At 41.4% G+C, this 19,385-nt stretch overlaps 1 protein-coding gene across 23 annotated transcripts in view; it reads left to right on the top strand.

Annotated features, from left to right (window-relative positions):
- MAGI2 (membrane associated guanylate kinase, WW and PDZ domain containing 2) overlaps positions 1-19,385 on the top strand; it is a 1,074,597-nt gene that overhangs the window by 996,165 nt on the left and 59,047 nt on the right. For all 23 annotated transcript variants that reach the window (XM_039518176.1, XM_039518126.1, XM_039518238.1 and 20 more), the window contains one exon: positions 18,562-18,747. In XM_039518176.1, coding sequence (XP_039374110.1) covers positions 18,562-18,747 — 186 coding nt within the window. The remainder of the gene's footprint in view (positions 1-18,561; positions 18,748-19,385) is intronic.

Below are 19,385 nucleotides of genomic sequence, written 5' to 3'. Positions count from 1 at the left end.
GGAAGTTGCTTTTCTCACGCCCCTAAGTCACGTAACTTACATCGACTTAAGAGGTAGTGTAGACAAGCCCTAAGAGACACTCAAAGTTGCTTCCCTGGGGAACAGTCTCCCTGCCATGTTATGCATAGGAAGAAAGGTTATTCCGTCCTTTGGGGTTAAGAGTCATAGAAATGTAGGGATGGAAAGGACCTTGAGAAGACACCAAATCCAGCCCTCTGCCCTGAGGGAGGACCAAGCATACCTAGACCATACCTGACAGGTGTTTGCCAACCTGTTCTTAAAAATCTCCAGTGGTGGTGATTCCTCACCCTCCCTTGGATGCCTATTCCAGAATTTAAACCTAAATCTCCCTTACTGCAGATTAAGCCCATTATTTCCTGTCCTGCCTTCAGTGGACATGGAGAACAACTTTGTCTCAAACACTCACTTATCTGCCCAACTAATAGGATTCAAAGAGCTCTAGCCCTCCCAGAGCCACCTATTATGGGACAGATTCTTATCAAATGTTAAATACCATAGATCCAGAGTTATACCAATTCACTCCAGCTGAGAATCTGGCCCTATTGTTATTAATACAACGTAGTGTCATAGAGTTATAATGACAACATTTATTAATGCCAGATACAAAGCATAGGACATATGCAATAAAAATGGACTCTTCACAAACACTTTACTGAACCTGCCTAATAGGATATTGCTCAAGCTACTGGAATGCTTTGTGGTGGAGAGAGATAAGGAGGGGCTGATTTCTGTAATCAATGGGACTATTCCGTGTGAAAAAGGTGGCAGAATCAGACCATTAGTGATCATAGCCCAGCTTCTGCCTCCAGAGCTGTTGTGATGGTGACTTAACATTGTGCCCTTGTATGCCAGAAGCGCCTGGCAGGGGTCTCACTTTCCTAGGTGATCAGCACCTGTAGCTTCCATGGAGTTCAAGTGAAATTGTGGATTCTTAATACTTCTAAAAATCAAGCCCCATGAGAATATTTGCTACCCTCTTTGTGGATTGCAGACTAAACTGAGCCCTTTCCCTGTGTCCAAAAGGCCCATTTGAACTGCTTTTTCCCCCACTTGCCAAAACTGTTTTCTGAGGAAATTAATGACAGTTCCTCCCTTTTGAGCCCCTCCAATGTATTTATCTATTTCAATCTGATAAAATAAATGCAAGTAAAAAAAGTACTGGGAAGAGTCCTATAATCTCACAATGGAAAGTGACCATGCAAAGTATATTCACAACATTTCATGGTCAAGCATTTATAACATTCTTCATACTATCTCAAATGAACTTTTTTGTTAAATTCAGTAGGATTCTCAAAATTAATACTGTAACAAAACAATAACCAGTCAGCCAGGTATGATTCCATAGTTATCGCTTTGTTGTACATCATGGCTAACAGGAACTTCATGGTGGCAGATGGGAAAAAACAATACTCCTGTTCCAAAACCCAGGTCACTAGTCAATGGAGTTAATGGAGAATTTCCTGTAGGTAATAGGGTGTATGACCCACAGTAGAGTCGTTGTGATTCTATCCAGTAGAGGGCACTGATATACATATATACTACACAGTTAATTACAATACATTTTTAATTATAAAGAATTAATTGAAAGGTAGTCTCAGAAGTGCAGTGAGAAATATTTCAAATGCAACCCTTCAGGAGACAGTAAAGAGCAGAGTCAAAGTGATCAAATTCCCTAGAACAAAAATGCGTCGCTACTGGAAATTTGGCATTAATTGAAGCACTTCAAGAGTAGGATGAAGAGGAGGGTCAGATGTTGAGATGAGAAATTAATTTATTAAAATAGTAATTGTATTAAATCTCTGTGAACTTGAGCAGTTTCCAGATCATGTCCATTTTAAAAAAAAGTGCACAAGTGATAAAATGAAGAGAAACATTCCCTTTCAATGCTTAGATTAAGTAAAGGATCTTGAAACTGTGGTGAAATAAACAACTGAAAAGGATACAAGATAACACTCCAATCAGTAATGGAAGCAGGTTACCAATCATTTAGATCCACTAAAATTTTAATAGGGAAGCATTAGCAACCATCCGGTTTTTACACCACATATTTATTTGGACAAAGTGATTAACAGGTTTGAGCAAGAGTGCAAAGCGTACTAACAGTATGAAAGTATTAACTAGATGATATACCACAGTATTACACAAAGCATGGCTTGGATCAATATTTAAATGTATGCAGTAAAAATGTTAATGTATTCATTTTAAGCCAACCAAGATAGAATTAAAACCCTTCAGTGAAATAGGTCAGGAAGGGAATAGTCTGTATTGTCAAATAGTCATTGCCTCTAGTTTTATTCTTTCAAATAAAGTGCTGTGTTTTATGGTCAATTGGGAGAGCCAGTGCCTAGAAAAAGAACAATCCAAGGAATAGTCTCATTGGGCATAATCATCAGGGTGATAGAGGGGCTGAATATTTTCTACATTTAATTATGGTTTTCTGGCATGTGCTTTCTCTTAATTTTTTTCTTCACTCTGTCAGACTGGACTGTAAGGTTTGACCATTTGGAAGTGTAACATTAATAGAGCAATGATAACATTCTCCTTAGTCTAGAAGTACATGTGTGTGTATGGCAGGGGCGGCTCCAGGCCCCAGCCTGCCTGCCGTGCTTGGGGTGGCAAAATCCCTAGAGCCGCCCCTGGTGTATGGGTGTGTGTGGATATATATATATTACACATACACCAACCCTTTTAAAACATGTGCTGATTTTTTCGCTGATCAGTTTGAGGCAGATCATGGCCCCACTTGTCCAGCTGCAAATGGGAGGAAGGGCCCCGCATGTCCCTACACCAGCTATGCACATTGTGTGTAGTTAAAATTCTGTTCTACAACAAACAAATTACTGTAGATCCCGGAGGAACAACTACTTGGTCATATGTAGTAGTGTGAGTTTTAAGTGCCATTCTATTGTAAATTGATCAAATAGATTGTATCCTTATCTATAACAATGCAGCACATGTTATTAATTATTAATTTTGTGATGATGATGGTTATTATTATTATTCCAATGCCACAGATGTTGGGCCTATGGGCCCTGATTCTCAGGTCTCAGCATTTGGGACAGGACCCAAGGACAGTGAGGAAAAGATGGCTTTATGGCACCTTTGCTGCTCCCTAATTCTGGGACCAGTGTAAATTAGCAGAACGTGAAGGCTTTTGTAATTTATATCTAGCTGCCCTGGGCCCTAAAGGACCATTCTAGCACCAGGAATAGCCAGAGCTGCTCCAGTCAAATCCCTTTTCCCAGTCACATCCCTTATCATGAGGGCTCAAGGGAGGATTCCCACTATGCTGTTCCTGTATAGCCAGTTGGGCCTATGTTACAGTCCCTTTGCCTCAGCAAGGTGGCATGAAGGGACCAGTGTACCCCAGAATCAGACCTACGGTTCTTGTTCCAAGCAGTTTATAATCTGAGTTGCATTTTCTCATGAAAATCTTTAAAAGAATTATCTTTGGTGCTGTTTGTTTACCAGACGTATCTTTGTTTTGTAGAAATTAATCAAATGCTCTAAGGACTATTTTCTACTCTTGATCTCTGCATAGAAGGAGGGCAAGATATAGCCTTTATTCAGGAACAGAATTGTTATTATATAGATTCCAGGCAATCTTTAGACCTGAGTATATTCTTGGACAAGTTGGTACTTGCTAAAACACCCAACACTCATGGCACATTTCTTCTGTGCAGTGAAAATCATAGAAATTTTCTCTCTCTCTCTCTTCTTTGGCAAATCATTGCTTGAAATGCTCTTTAATTCAACGCAGGATTATCTTTCACTAAAATACTATTCTTAGATGGGGACAGAACTGGACTGGAGGCAGGATGTCAAGGGTAGAGTGAAAGAGATTACACTGGGGCAAAGCAGAGTAATACACAAAGTCAGCCATGCTTTAAATTCAGATAAATGAAAAATGTATAAATAAATAACCCTGTTTGACCTATACATCCAGAAGCAAATCCTTTACCCAGTGCTGAGCTCGAAGGACCAGGCTGGGCTCTGGGCAGATGTACATAGGACAGGTAAAAGACAGTAGAGCCTATTCCGGTCTTAGGAGCAATTCTGCCCCTTCGCCAGTCACTCCTCTTATACCTGACCTTCTCTTCGCCCTTCCTGCTGTTATACAGAGAGCCCCAGTAGCATTTAGCTCAACATTATGCAGGAGTGTGCATTGCCTGCATAGCACCCCAGAATCTTCTCGAGAGAGAGAGAGAGAGCAGCAGAACCACACCGGTGCACTTCTCCTTAGGGAGGTGTAGCTATGGGCAGGATTTGCCCTTTAATTAGAAGTTTCTGAAGCTTGAAAGCATTGTTTGGCGAAAAAAGACATGAATGGAAACAAGTCAATTTCTCGGGTCTACAAAATCTAAAGTGAAGTTCATTACACATGGCTCTGGGTGGGAAATACTTCCCCCGTCCCATGAAAAATTTAGATGAAAATTACACAAAATGTCTTTTTGTTGACATTTTTTCTAATTTTAGTCAAGAACCTGAAAACCCAAAACCTTAATATTTTTTCAGTTTTCTGCATCTGAAAACTGAACATCTTTTTAAAACTGAAAAGACTTTGTTTTTTGGTCAAAAAACCCTCATTTTTTACAAAATCTTAATTTTTTGGTGAAAATTTCCTTTTAATTGAAAAAGCATTTTCCATCAAAAAAATAAGTGTCAGTGGAAAATCTTTGATCAGTTCTATTCAGTTGTAAAATCTAGTCTCTTTGGAGAAAAAGAGTATTTTTTTGTTTATTCTTAGGAAGATAGCCAATGTAATTAATCAAAAATCTGTGAACTGAAGTAATAGTTTTTCTGTCATTTTCCCTGTCAGTTGAGTGTCTGGAGACCATAAATATGGTTTCTCATTTTCATTTTAGACTGAAAGCCACCAACTAACAAACACTGATTCTAATTTTATTATGAACAACTTCCAAAAAGAAATACTGATAAAAACAGAGGGTGGAATCCTGGCTCCTCTGAAGTCTATAGAAGAACTCCCATTGACTCCCCAGGAGTTCACCAAAAACACGGTAATGTTTCCTTGACAGATCCCGATCCTGCAAACTCACACACATGAGCAGTCCCACCCATTCCAAATGGACTAGTCATCTGTACGTTTGCAGGACTGGGCCCACATGTATTAAAGAAAGTGGTGTGGAAGCATTCTGCATACTCTGTGCTCCAAAGATATTGAATGGCCAGGTGAGCAACTGAAGCCTGAGAATAACAGTGAAGAATTTTCAATAACATTAGCAATCTCTTTTGTCTCACTTAAGCTTTTAAAATTGTTTCATTTTTTTTTAATTTGTATGTTTGTAATTTGCCGTGAACAACCAATTTTAGCTTCAAACTATGTAGAGAAACCTAGTTTTGCACATTAAAAGGCAAACAACCAGCCAAAAAGTAAACTCTTAAAATAAGTAAAAATCGAAATGGAAAACTAGATTTTTTGCTCATACATCACAAGTATGTTCCACTGTGTAATTACATTGGGGGTGGTTTTTCATTGCTGTTTTCAAAGCTTTCCAGGCTGGGATAGATAGATATCTTACACTTCAGATTTCCAGCTCTCTTAAAAGCTTGGAGATTTGTCAGAGGTGAATCTTTCTCCTAGGTTTGGATCCTGAGGCACCTTGTTACCCACTAAGAAGTACAGGTGAAGTAGGGGCACAAAGCATAGTCTCAGATCTCACACACACAGGTTCATCAGTCAGTCAATAAAGCTGTTCTTTATCTCAAAACCCCAAGGAGTTCAAAGAAACTCTAAGTCTGAAGTTAACTTTTTTATAATGCTGTTTTCTGTAGTCATTGAGAAGCTTATCTTGGATTTTATAGGTGTCAGTTAAGCCTGCATTTTGTGAGGGTATGTCTACACTACGGGATTATTCCAATTTTACAGAAACCGTTTTTTAAAAACAGATTGTATAAAGTCGAGTGCACGCGGCCACACTAAGCACATTATTTCGGCGGTGTGTGTCCATGTACCGAGGCTAGCGTCGATTTCCGGAGTGTTGCACTGTGGATAGCTATCCCGTAGCTATCCCATAGTTCCCGCAGTCTCCCCCGCTCATTGGAATTCTGGGTTGAGATCCCAATGCAAAAACAGTGTCACGGGTGATTCTGGGTAAATGTCATCACTCAATCCTTCCTCCGTGAAAGCTACGGCAGACAATCATTTTGCGCCCTTTTTCCCTGGAGTGCCCTGGCAGACGCCATAGCATGGCAATCATGCAGCCCGTTTAGCCTTTTGTCACTGTCACTGTATGTGTACTGGATGCTGCTGACAGACGCGGTACTGCAGTGCTACACAGCAGCATTCATTTGCCGTTGCAAGGTAGCAGAGACGATTACCAGCTATAGCACCGTCTGCAATTGGAAATTGGCGATGAGATTACGTTTATCATTTTGCACCATTTTCAATTGGAAATTGGTGATGATGGTTATCAGTCCTTTTGTACCGTCTGCTACTGTCATGGGTGCTCCTGGCTGGCCTCGCTGAGGTCAGCTGGGGGCGCATGGACAAAAATGGGAATGACTCCCCAGGTCATTCCCTTCTTTATGTTTTGTCTAAAAATAGAGTCAGTCCTGCCTAGAATATGGGGCAAGTGTACTAGAGAACCAGAGAGCACAGCCGCTCCGGGTCAGAGCCCCAGAGATCCCGCAGAAATAATGAGCTGCATGCCATTCTAGGGGGTGCCCCTGCAACAATCCCACCCATTGCTTCTCTCCTCCCCCAACCCTCCTGGGCTACCGTGGCAATGTCCCCCCATTTGTGTGATGAAGTAATAAAGAATGCAGGAATAAGAAACACTGAGTTTTTAGTGAGATAAAATGAGGGGGAGGCAGCCTCCCACTGCTATGATAGTCCAGGTAGTACAGAATCTTCATTAGACATGAAAGGGGGGGCGCTGATGGAGCTCAGCCTGCAACAATCCCACCCATTGCTTCTCTCCTCCCCCAACCCTCCTGGGCTACCGTGGCAATGTCCCCCCATTTGTGTGATGAAGTAATAAAGAATGCAGGAATAAGAAACATTGTTTTTTTTTTAGAGAAAAAATGGGGAGGCAGCCTCCCATTGCTATGATAGTCAGAGTCACAGAATCTTGATTAGACATGGGATGGAGCTGAGCTCAGCAGCCAGCAGCTGTGATGATGACGGCTTACCAAGCCTTTTTGTTTGTGCTCTGGAATGACTGGGAGTCATTCCCATTTTTGCCCAGGCACCCCCAGCCGACCTCACCGAGGCCAGCCAGGAGCACTCACAGGATGATGATGACGACGGATATCAGTCATTTTGCACTGTCTGCCACCGGGGAGGGGAGAGGTTGCTGCTGTTCAGCGCTGCAGCACCCCGTCTACCAGCAGCATGCAGTAGACATAGGATGACATTAAAAAAGGCGAGAAACGATTTTTTTCCCTTTTCTTTCGGGGGGGGGAAAGGGGTAAATTGACGACATATACCCTGAACCACCCGGGAAAATGTTTTTGACCCTTCAGGCATTGAGAGCTCAGCCAAGAATGCAAATGCTTTTTGGAGACTGCGGGTACTGTGGGATAGTTGGAGTCCTCAGTCCCCTCTTCCTCCCCCAATGAGCGTCCATTTGATTCTTTGGCTCTCCGTTACGCTTGTCACGCAGCACTGTGCTGAGTCCCTGCTGTGGCCTCTCTCTATCATAGCCTGGAGATTTTTTCAAATGCTTTGGCATTTTGTCTTCTGTAATGGAGCTCTGATAGAACAGATTCATCTCCCCATACAGCGATCAGATCCAGTATCTCCCGTACAGTCCATGCTGGAGCTCTTTTTGGATTTGGGACTGCATCGCCACCCGTGCTGATCAGAGCTCCACGCTGGGCAAACAGGAAATGAAATTCAAAAGTTTGCGGGACTTTTCCTGTCTACCTGGCCAGTGCATCCGAGTTCAGATTGCTTTCCAGAGCGGTCACAATGGAGCACTGTGGGATACCGCCCGGAGGCCAATACTGTCGAATTGCAGCCACACTAACCCTAATCCGACATGGCAATACCGATTTCAGCACTATTCCCCTCATCGGGGAGGAGTACAGAAATCAGTTTTAAGAGCCCTTTATATCGATATAAAGGGCTTCATTGTGTGGACGGGTGCAGGGTTAAATCAGTTTAATGCTGCTAAATTCGGTATAAACGCGTAGTGTAGACCAGGCCTGAGAAACCAGAGACCTCTGTCTGTCTGTCATTTAGAGTCTGTTTTAAGACATGTTATAAATCTAATAGTCTTGGGCACATAGTGATATGTCTTCATGTTTCACCAACAACTCCTTTGATAATAAGAAAACCATCACAAATGTTCACAAAACCCATTTAGGGTATTTTTACGTATTATTTTCTTTACAAAAATGTTTTTGGTAATTTCTGTACTGAATCATTATTTACATTTTATAATTATGCTGATTCTCACAAAATTGTGCCTGGCACAGTAACATTGACTCAAGCATCACCACTTCTCCAATTTCTCTGGAAATAGTTAATACTTATTCTCCACACATAGTTTACTGGAAACTCTTTCTAAAGAAATCAGTATGTTAGGTGCTGTACAGAGAATGAACAAGCTCCATTCTTGGAAGAATTTGCAGCCCAAATACACACATACACAGAAAGACAAGAGTGCCCAAGACAAAAACTGGAGTGGGTGACTGATTACATTCAGCATGTGTTGGTTCCACAATTTTTTGTATAGAATTGGGCCCACATTTTGCAGTAGGGAGAATTAAGAGCTATAGGCCTTTTGGAAGGGATTCATTGTGAGGAGATTACTCTGCAATAGCTACACTCTTTTTTTTAGCATTCTTATCACAGGACTTCAGGGGATCAACAGAACCAAATATCAGTCAAACTGATCTTTTGTTATTTGAAGAAATCTTATGAAAAAGCCTCACTTGCAGTAACAAGGAAACAATGAAATGCAACTGCTTGCACTGCCAGAATGAAGTGATTAGACTTTACATTTTTATAAATGTGAGAAAACACTGCTAGTAAGTGTTTATTAACACTAGGCAAGCTCACCTTCTTCCCCCCTGAATAGATCACTAGGTTGGTCCCACCCTACGCTGCCAATTCCCACAGATAAGTTGGAGGCCAAGGCCTTCTGTGCACAGGTTCAGCAAGCATGATGGGGTTGTTACTGAATTTAAGTTAATTCAGTAAAAATAACATTACAGATTTTTACATTTATTATAGTCTCCAAATTAAAACCTGATACACTGGGGCCTGTTGGTTGAAAGAAAACTCTCACCTATAGCGAATTGAGGACACAATAAATATTCATGTGATCAACTGTATAACATATTAGAAAGGACAGCTGGCTCAGGAGGGCTCATTTGCTTGGTTTAGTTTCTGTTTCCATTTACATTAAGAAAATATGGCAAGAAGTTATTATCTGCCAGAGGATTGAATAGATACAGTAGAAGTTTGATTTTTTTCCCCTTCATGTGATCACTTCTGATGTTTAACTATTGTACATGAAAAAAAGTGAGAAAATAGCCTAGTGGCTTTTTATACAATGCTATTTCAACTGTGGGGGTGGGGGGAGTAGAGAGGATATGAGAGAACTTTGCATGTATAGATGTGAGAAACATTACTTGTTGGTAACACCTGCTTGTAATGTTCAGCTGTTTCTAGCGGGCATGCTGAGAAATTACTTGGAGCTCAGTATGGCTCTTGTGAATCTGAGTCAGGAGACATTATTTTTGTTTATAAAGAGAGCAAGAGATGGAAAGAGAAGAGGGAAAGGCAGCATTTTATTTAGCACCAAGGGTCTATTCTGGCCTTATATATGCACATCAAGCTGAAGCAATCATACGGATCATAGCGTATAAGCAACTCCAAGATTTTTTTTGCCCTTTCTAAAACATGAAATTTTAAAAAATCTTTTGTGGCAGAGGTACAAAAACGTGGCTTTGGACTAGTTTTATCTTTAAAACATAGAAATGTTACTAAATATCTTTAAAAATAAAATAGTTTACAGAGGGCTGTAAATAAATCAGTTAACTAAATCAGATCTTCCACACTTTTTAATCAGCATTATGTTAAAAATGTGTCCCATCCCTTTGACTCCTAAATTCAGAATTCAAGACCTATCTTGATTTTCCTTAAATTTGGTTGGTGCTAGTCATCACACTGTGCCAGGACAGACATCGAGCACTGGTATAGCAGTGGGTCCTAGGCCAATCTGTATTCCTAATGCAAATGCTTCAGGCACCCCTTCAGTAACTTTGTTGGCCAACTTCACAAACTCTGCAAACATTGCAGAGATGCCACCCTCTCTAATTTTTTCATAATCATCCTGATTTTAATGTAATTATGAAATTAGTAATTCGGGTTTAAATCTACTAATTTTGCAAGATGAAGCATGTGCGCGCACACACATATGTAAAAAAATATGTGTGTCACTCACCATCACTCGGGTCCAACAAACACAGCAAATGGGGTGGCCGCTGGGGTTTTCTTCTCCACTACCCCTGTGGCACATGCACAGACTGCACAGTGGGGGTCTGATAGTAGGCAAGCCATGGAAAATTTGAATGGGGTTGAAATGCTTTTGGATTCACTGCCCAAGCCACAGGCTGCAAGTTGCATTCTGGCTACATGTGGACCGTGCTGGACTGCATTAATGCACTCTAGGTACCTAGAGTGTGCCAGCAGGATCCCTGGGAGCAGTTGGAGCGCAACACACAACCTGTGGCTTGTGCTGTGAATCCAGCACCACAAAACCCTGCTGACAATAGCCGCAGCTTGCCGCTTATCAGACTCTCACGGCCAGGGGCGGCTCCAGGAACCAGCACGCCAAGTGCGTGCCTGGGACGGCAAGACACGGGGGGTGCTCTGCCGGTCGCCGCGAGGGCGGCAGGCAGGTTGCCTTCGGCGGCATGCGTGCACAGGGTCCGCTGGTCCCATGGCTTTGACGGACCTCCCGCAGGTGTGCCGCCGAATCCGCGGGACCGGGAACCTCCCACAGGCAAGCCGCTGAAGGTAGCCTGCCTGCCATGCTTGGGGTGGCAAAATACCTAGCGCCGCCCCTGCTCACTGCGCAGTCTGGGGGGAGAGAAGCTGGAGGGGCAGGAGGAGGCAGCAGTGGCAGAGGAGACAGGGTATGCAATAGAGGAGAGGATTATCCCAAGAAGGAGGTCCAGCCCCAGGACTGGCCAAGGTAATTAAAGGCCTAAGCAGCATAGGAGGGCAGCTTTCCTAGCACAGTTCCTCCCTGTCTCCCTGTTTGGGGGTCGGAGTCAGGGCCACAAAGCTGGGGGATGGGCCCACTGCAGGCTCCCAGGAGTCAAGTCTTCAAGCAGGCACTCATTTTTACAAGAGGGGCAGCAGAAACATCAGTGAGCACATTTGCCACTTCTGTAAGATTGCTATGCGCCAGTGCAAGCTTCCCACTCCACTTTGGGATCTGGGGTTGTGGCTTCACTCACTGAGTGGATCTTTTTTTTTAATGGGAAAGAAAAATACGATTTTTTTCACTAACCCAATCAGCATGATAAAGAGCATGTGGGTGGATTTTGTGCCCAGGGTATTAAATTTTCACAGTAATTGTGCAAAGCTGCTAAGTTGGCACTATTAATATTTTACTGGTTACAAATGGATTTGATATTTAGTATTTACTCAGAACCCTTTTTGATAGACCCTCTATCACGGACACTAAATAGAATTTAATGTAACTACATTAAAAATTGTAGGTTGCTCTGGGCATGTAGTTGCTAATTATAGTTTGGCTTGTTCACTGAACTAGTTCTATTTTGTAATGGTTCACTTAATTACAGTATGTGACTTTATTTTTAAAGGGAGATTTGTTTGATAGGAACCTCGTTGCTGGCATGGTACCACATCTAAAGTACCAGCTGCTTATTCTTTGTTTTATTGTTTGCCTATTTGGTTATGTAATTTTCCTATGTTACTACAATTTTCTTAAACTTTTACAGACTTTTAGCAACTTTCAGCACAATGCCAATTTTCTGCAAATGTCACCAAAAGTGATAATTTTCTGCCATAACAGATTTGTAAAGTGAAACTGAATTTTTTTTCTAATCCAAGTCTGGTTGTATTAGCCTGTTTTGCTGAGGGCTACCTACAGCAAATTAGCAAGGTAGTTAGAGTAAAGAAAGTTAAGAGAGAGAAATGGCCATAGCCAAAATGAAAGGACAACTATCAAACTCAGCAAATAATCCTTACTAGCTATAATAAGATTATTCATTTTATTATATGATAAAATACATCATCTTACTTTTAATAATTCCTTTCATTTTGAAGTGCTTGGCTAATTAGGGTAATAGCAGCCACCTCTAGGACAGAACATGGCAGTTGCTTAACAGGATAGAGCAACACTGCAAAACAGCATAAAGCTGGTACCCTGCAAAGAGATCTACAGGCACAAGCCCTAATCTCTGACTGAATCAATTGGACCCTGTGGGGTGGTTAAGGGTCTGTGGTTTAGGATCCTTTTGCAGGATTGAGGCCTGGCTCAGGAAATAAAATAAAATATCAGACTGAAACTGCAGGGGGAGTTTAATTAGGATGAGTGATATCTAAGGGCTAGTTCCTGCAAGGTACTGATTAGCACTCTAGCGCAATTCAGTCTCAGGGCCGCCCAAAGGATTCAGGAGGCCTGGGGAAAAGCGGGGGAGCCGCGGTGCTTGTACTCACCCGGCGGCGGTCCAGGTCTTCGGCGGCATTTTGGCGGCGGGGGGCCCTTCGGTTGCTCTGTGTCTTCGGCAGCACTGAAGGGCCCCCCTGCCGCTGAAATGCCGCTGAAGACCCGGACTGCCGCCGGGCCAGGGCTCACGGGGCCCCTGTGGGTGGCCCTGTTCAGTCTAACACAGCTTCAACCATGTGAATATCCCATTGAAGCCTATGGAACTACTCACACGGTGAAGCACATGCTGAACTGTGTCACTGTATCAGAGCCAAAAAACTCAGCACCTTGCAGGATTGAGCTCTGGATGCTCAATCCCACTGAGTGAAGGCAGAGGAACAACGTGGTCTGAAAAATAAATAAACGTATTAACGAGACCTGAAGAGCTTAAACACGACTATCACTTGGAAACCACTGTCACATTTTGAGAGGACGTCAGATTAATGGGGGAAAAATACACCCACCTGAAGAGAGAGAGCATATTTCATACATTATTGTTACATTCATTTCACATATTCCTGACTATTAATCATGCACTGACCTATATAAAGCATATATTTCAGCATGAATTTTCACCCTTGTAGGTTATACGCTGTGGGATCTGATGACACAAATATAGTTACTTACCCTCAAAAGAAAGCTACATAGGATCTTTTATCACTCTTTACAATGGGATGAGCATGTATTCATCCACATCCAAAGGGAATGAAATAAAGTGGGGCTCTTAAAACCATGTGTCACCATATTCCCCCATGACTGCTGCAGGCTTGGACATCTGCAAAATATGAATTACAGTCCAGCTGCCGCAATGATGAGAGATAAGAAGATAGAATTCTCTCTGCAGAATGTGTCTCAGACTACAGAGTCACTGTGGTTCAAAAGAAAAATATTTGGAGAGTTGCTTCCACTTAATTCCGTATATAGAGGGATGAACAGACCAGTAAAGAACTTCAAAGACAAGTGGAAAAATTCATCCCCTGCTAAAGTGTTTTGTTCATTTTTTTAAGCCATAGGTTCCAAATTGTTTTGTTTGGACAAAAGAAACTATCAAGAAGTGAATTAAGAAAATAAATAGCAGTTTAACAAAAGCTTAATTAAATGGTACATATTGGAGAGAATTTTACAGAGCCCAGCTGGATATTAGGTGACAAAACAATGTACCAAAGAAGCATCAAGATAGAAGCATTATATTATCAGAACAGAACTCTCATTGCCTTTTTTCTACCTTGTTAGGCAGGACACTGTTTCTAACAGTTGCTGAAAGTCACTTTTTCCCATTTAATACATAGCACTTAAGTGTAAAAGTTTTGCAATGGTGTGTAAACCTTTAAGCAACAAACCAAACTCACCTCTGACTCCCCCCTCCCAATTTGCAATTGAATTAGACTTATTTCTCATGTCCGGTAGCCTTGTTATGTCCAGCTATGATCTCTTCAATTGAGCAGCATCAGGCCTGGTTACTGCTTGGATGGGAGACCTCCATGGAGTAGCTTAGTGAAGGTGTGTTAGTTATTCAATAAGAGGCACTCTTTCCTCTGAATCAGTACCAAACCAGTGACCGTGCATAGCTTTATGGGACCCTGTGCTATTGACAGTATCATCTCTAGGTTAGCAATGGCAAGCACAGGAATTTTAGCCAGGGTGTTCTAGCCAAATTCCAGCGTGGATAGTCCCAGTACTTTCTTCCTACTTAAATTCCCCAAAGAGGCTGCTTCGCTTTCTGATCTGTTTTGTATTACTGCTCTAGGAATTTGATACAGCTGTGGCATTCCAGGCCAGAGGTGGCCGCATTTCAGTCATAGGTTAAATTATTATTGTAGATGCAGTATATAATTTATGAAGTGATTTGATGCAAAAGGTACTTTATAAATGTAAATTATTTCACTGTCAATTTGCTGTTTTATTTCTTCTGGGTATCTAGTCTGCCATCAGTATACACATGTGGAAGTTATGCAATTGCAACAGTGGCAGAATAAACTGTATTTTTGTACAAAATGTGATTACTCATAATTTATTAGATTTTAATGTAAGGAAAGGTTTCAAACAAAATGCCACCCTATGGGCACTTATTTCCCAAGCAACGGTGCATTATGCAAGTACCCGAGTTCATAAAATCATAGAATCATATAAGATTAGGGTTGGAAGAGACCTCGGAAGGTCATCTAGTCTAACCACCTGCTCAAAGCAGGACCAACCCCAACTAAATCATCCCAGTCAGAGCTTTGTCAAGCCGGGCCTTAAAAACCTCTAAGGATGGAGATTCCACCACCTCCCTAGGTAACCCATTCCAGTGCTTCACCACACTCCTAGTGAAATAATGTTTCCTAATATCCAACCTAGACCTCCCCCACTGCAACTTGAGACCATTGCTTCCTGTTCTGTCATCTGCCACCACTGAGAACAGTCTAGCTCAATCCTCTTTGGAACCCCCCTTCAGGTAGCTGAAGGTTGCTATCAAATCCCCCCTCACTCTTCTCTTCTGTAGACTAAATAAGCCCACTTCCCTCAGCCTCTCCTCATACGTGATGTCCCCCAACCCCCTATTAATTTTCGTTGCCCTCCACTGGATTCTCTCCAATTTGTCCACATCCTTTCTGTAGCGAGGGCCCAAAACTGAGTGCAGTACTCCAGATGTGGCCGCACCAATGCCGAATAGAGGGGAATAATCACTTCCCTCGGTCTGCTGGAAATGCTCCTACTAATGCAGCCCAATATGCCGTTAGCCTTCTTCTTCTAATTGTGTCAATATTACTAAAGCTATAGCTAAATTTGTATTCTTGACTGAAGTATAATGTTAAAGAAGCATGCAGTCTGACTGTGGATTGAGTTTCAGAGTAGTTACCTCTATCTTCAGTTCAGAAAATTAATGATTTGCTGCATTTCAGAAAGGGCTTGAATGGCATGAATAGTGTTTTCTTCAGTAATAGAAACAAAAGTTGCAGGGGTGGGTTGTGAATTGTGATTGCATAAGCAATGTGCAAGTGAGTTTGTACAGTCACCTCGGTGAACCTTTATAAAAGGAAAGGGAATTTTAACTTTGTTTTGTGGACACTGTTATTCTGAACATATCTTCCGTTACCGATTCATTTTATACTAGCAGTGAATGCTAAGATATTTGTAAAAATGTTTGTAAATGTAGCTTTTTCTCTGTACAGTTCTCTTTAGTTGCTAGCATAAAAATATAGATTTTTAGTAAAGAAAACAGCAATAAAGCAATTGTTTCTCTGTCCCGGTCTTTTTACATTATACACTAACATCCAAATAATGGGCCCAATCCTTAGCTGATATAAATAAATGTAGGTTCGTTAATTTTGTAATCTAGTCCAGTTCTTTAAAAAGTAGTTTATGGAGGCCCAATAATAAATAGACCATCTGAATTTTAGGAATCATTGTTGGCTAAATTTGAGTTAAAAAACAAGGCCCATAATGAACAGTAAATTCTGGGGTTTGGTTTATTTCCAAGTTTTAAAACTTTTTATTTTGCAAGTCTCATTTTCAGGAGTAGTTAGGTTTTAAATCAAAGCAGATAATTTCTCTAAAAGACTTTAGTGCTCATATGCACCACTAATGACCTCGTCCATACAGGTTGCTCCATTCAGATTTGACGCTAAACTTCAAACTACATTGTTGACAATGGCAGGAATTCAATGGTCTCTTTTGATGTTTTGGAGACTGGGGCAGCTATAGAGAATTGACCGTAGGAATTCATGCCACTCCTTTATCCTGTGGTGCTGGCTGATGTTCAGTGGCCAGTAGAAGACCTTTTATTAGCAGACTAGATTAGCTAGCACTGAAAATATTTAAACCTTCTGATCGGTTGGTGGTGCAATGTAATCAGCAAATGACTCAGATAAGATTGTGAATTGTGACTGGCCATCAAAGGACATGTTTCTAAAAAATCGGGAGGAGATTTTGTGTTTAACCCTACTTTTAAAATTTGAGTTCTGGAAAAGAAATCCTGCCAGTTTAATCCTAAACCTGGAACCATTAATAATAAACCACTTAGTTCTCCTCGGTAACTACTGGCTGCCTCACTCTTTGGTGAGAGGAAGGATGGTCCAGTGGTTAGGCCGCAAACTTGGGAAGCCATAGGTTCAAGTTATTCCTCCACCACAGACTTCCTGTATGGCCTTGGACAAATCACTTAGCCTTTCTGCCTCAATTCCCCATGTGTAAAATGGAGCTAACATATTTCCCTACCTTCCAGCAGTGTTGTAAGGATAAAAGCGTTTAAGGTGCTCAGATACCTTGCAGTGAGTGTCATATAACAGATAGTAGTGCTTTAGTCACCCAGATTTTGAACAGAAATCCAGCTGTCCAGAGATGTAGAGATGCTTGTTATCAATAGTTACCTGCCCTTTGCATCTGAATAATACAACACTACTGAGTAGCTCTTTACCAAACTGTTTCGGGTACATCTCTGGAATAAAGAAAAAGGGGAAATGATGGGTTACAGCCCAGTTAAGGAATCCTTTTGCATGTTGGAAAGGATAGGTGGGATTTGGAACTGCATAGTGCACCTGATTTCTTGAGGCAACAAATTATTCCCTCACAAAATGCAAACCCTGTAACAATGAGAGTGGGTTGCATTGCTTTTGTGCCATGTTCATGGATCATCATTTCTGTGTTCCAAGTCTTGGCTGGCCTCCTCAGCAGGCCTAGAAGTCACATCCACCCTTGATATAGCTGAAAGGTCGGCAAGCAGCAAGTAGGCAGGAGGAGCAAATCCAAAGGTCTCACACACCATGCAGATGGGCTTGAAAAGGGGAGCTTTCCAACAGCCACCTCTGCTGAAGAGGAAGGAAGGTGGTGAGACCTAGGAATTCTGTGCTAAGGATGCTAAGACATAGGTATGGGGTGTCTGGGAGACACTCAGCATAGGGATGGGACCAGGTTAGATAATTAAGTTACGTTGGAATGAGTGTGTGCGTGTAATGGAAAGGGAAAAGAAGTGAAATTGGTGAGTGTGGGCTGAGGAACAAGAAGAGAAAGGAATAGCTGTAGACAAGAGATCTAGTGAATAAGCAAAGTGATCTGAGATAAGGAGCAGAGATTGCATAGCAAGAAAAGATGAGTGAAGAAAGAGCTGGGAAGAACATTGGGAAATAGGGGAAAGACACAGGACAAGAAAATGTGAGGGGGAGAATGAGATGGAACACAGAAAGAATTAGAGAATGAAGGGGAAGGCAGCAAACTGAGAAACAAGTTTGACCTGAAAATGTTATAAGACTAGACTTTACATATGTGTGTATGCATAGTGCACATATATGTGCCATACACTGCTTACACTGGAACAGTCCATTCACCCTGACATGTGAATATGCAAACTGCAATAAATCCCTGGTATGATTTGCATTTTTTCTTTGAGTGTATATAAGGAAGGGGTGAGAACAGTATGTTGAATGCATCTATTCAAATTATTTTCCATAATTAAAAAATATGAATATAAAGGAAATAATCTCTAGGTTGTACTTTTATAATAAAATCTAAAAATACAAGAAATTCTGAACATTGAGAGGTATGTGGCCAGGTGTGATTACTATTTATTGTGCAAAATTTAAACTTTCACTGTTACATTCTCCTGCCATTCCCCACATCTGTTTGTTTTGCCCTCTTGTAGCATCTTATCATCTGCCAAGTTTGTAAGCACTCTGAGGCAGGACTGTCTTTGTACTTCATGTCTGTACAGCACCTGTCACAAGAGGGTACTGAATCCTCACTGGGACCTATAGACACAATAGCAATACAAATAATAACTGGCTCTGTACACCTTTTTTTTTTTCAGTTTACCTGGGAAATTCTTGAAAATGTGGCCATCTGTTTGTCTGTGGATACCACTGCCTACTGTAACATTTGTTAACTATAAATATTTTTCCCTATCTAGCTGTACCCCATAAAATAGGGAGGATAATTGATGGAAGTCCTGCTGATCGCTGTACGAAACTAAAAGTCGGAGACCGGATCTTAGCTGTGAATGGCCAGTCTATCATTAACATGCCTCATGCAGATATTGTGAAGCTAATTAAAGATGCAGGTCTTAGTGTAACACTTCGCATCATTCCTCAGGAGGGTAAGTAATTAAGCCTTAAAGCCCGGGAAGAAAGTTATGTTACCTCCAGCTAGTTTGAAGAGTTTTTGTTTTGAAGCTTGCATACGCTATACAAAAAGGTTACAGCTGCAGCCCTAGAACTAGCTAGAATATTATCTGAATTCTTTAAAACAATCTAATTGTGGATGTATGTTTCAAAGAACCTAAAGAAATCTGATGGCATAGGGAGTACTGCAGTGTGTGTGCTATGGACTTGTGGAAGAACTGCCTTCTGACATGGATTTAAAATACTCTCTAAAAGGCCTGATTTTGAGCTCACTCTTTTTTATATTATTGATCTCCACTGACTTCAGTTGAGTTACTCCTTATTTTCACAAGTGTAAGAGAACAAAATCAAGTCCTTAGCCAGTGGGAAATAAATGACTCACGAACTGTCATCTTGTGTATTAATTTATACCTGTAGTGAGTGACTGCAAAAGTGGATGTAAAATGCCACCACTGGAGTGAAGGGAGAAATTTGTTTTGATACTGGTTTTCACAGATATAAGTAACTATGCAAGGTAGGGGAGAACCAAGCTCCAAAAGGCTTAGTCTGTCAGATGCAGACAAGGTAACAGACTCATTATTGTGGGCATCACCCTGCAAACCAATCAATGGAG

The sequence above is a fragment of the Mauremys reevesii genome, linkage group 1 (genome assembly GCF_016161935.1).
Source record: "Mauremys reevesii isolate NIE-2019 linkage group 1, ASM1616193v1, whole genome shotgun sequence".
NCBI classification, from domain to species: domain Eukaryota; kingdom Metazoa; phylum Chordata; order Testudines; family Geoemydidae; genus Mauremys; species Mauremys reevesii.
Note: the sequence above shows the minus strand (reverse complement) of the source record. Positions and strands in the feature narration are given on the sequence as shown.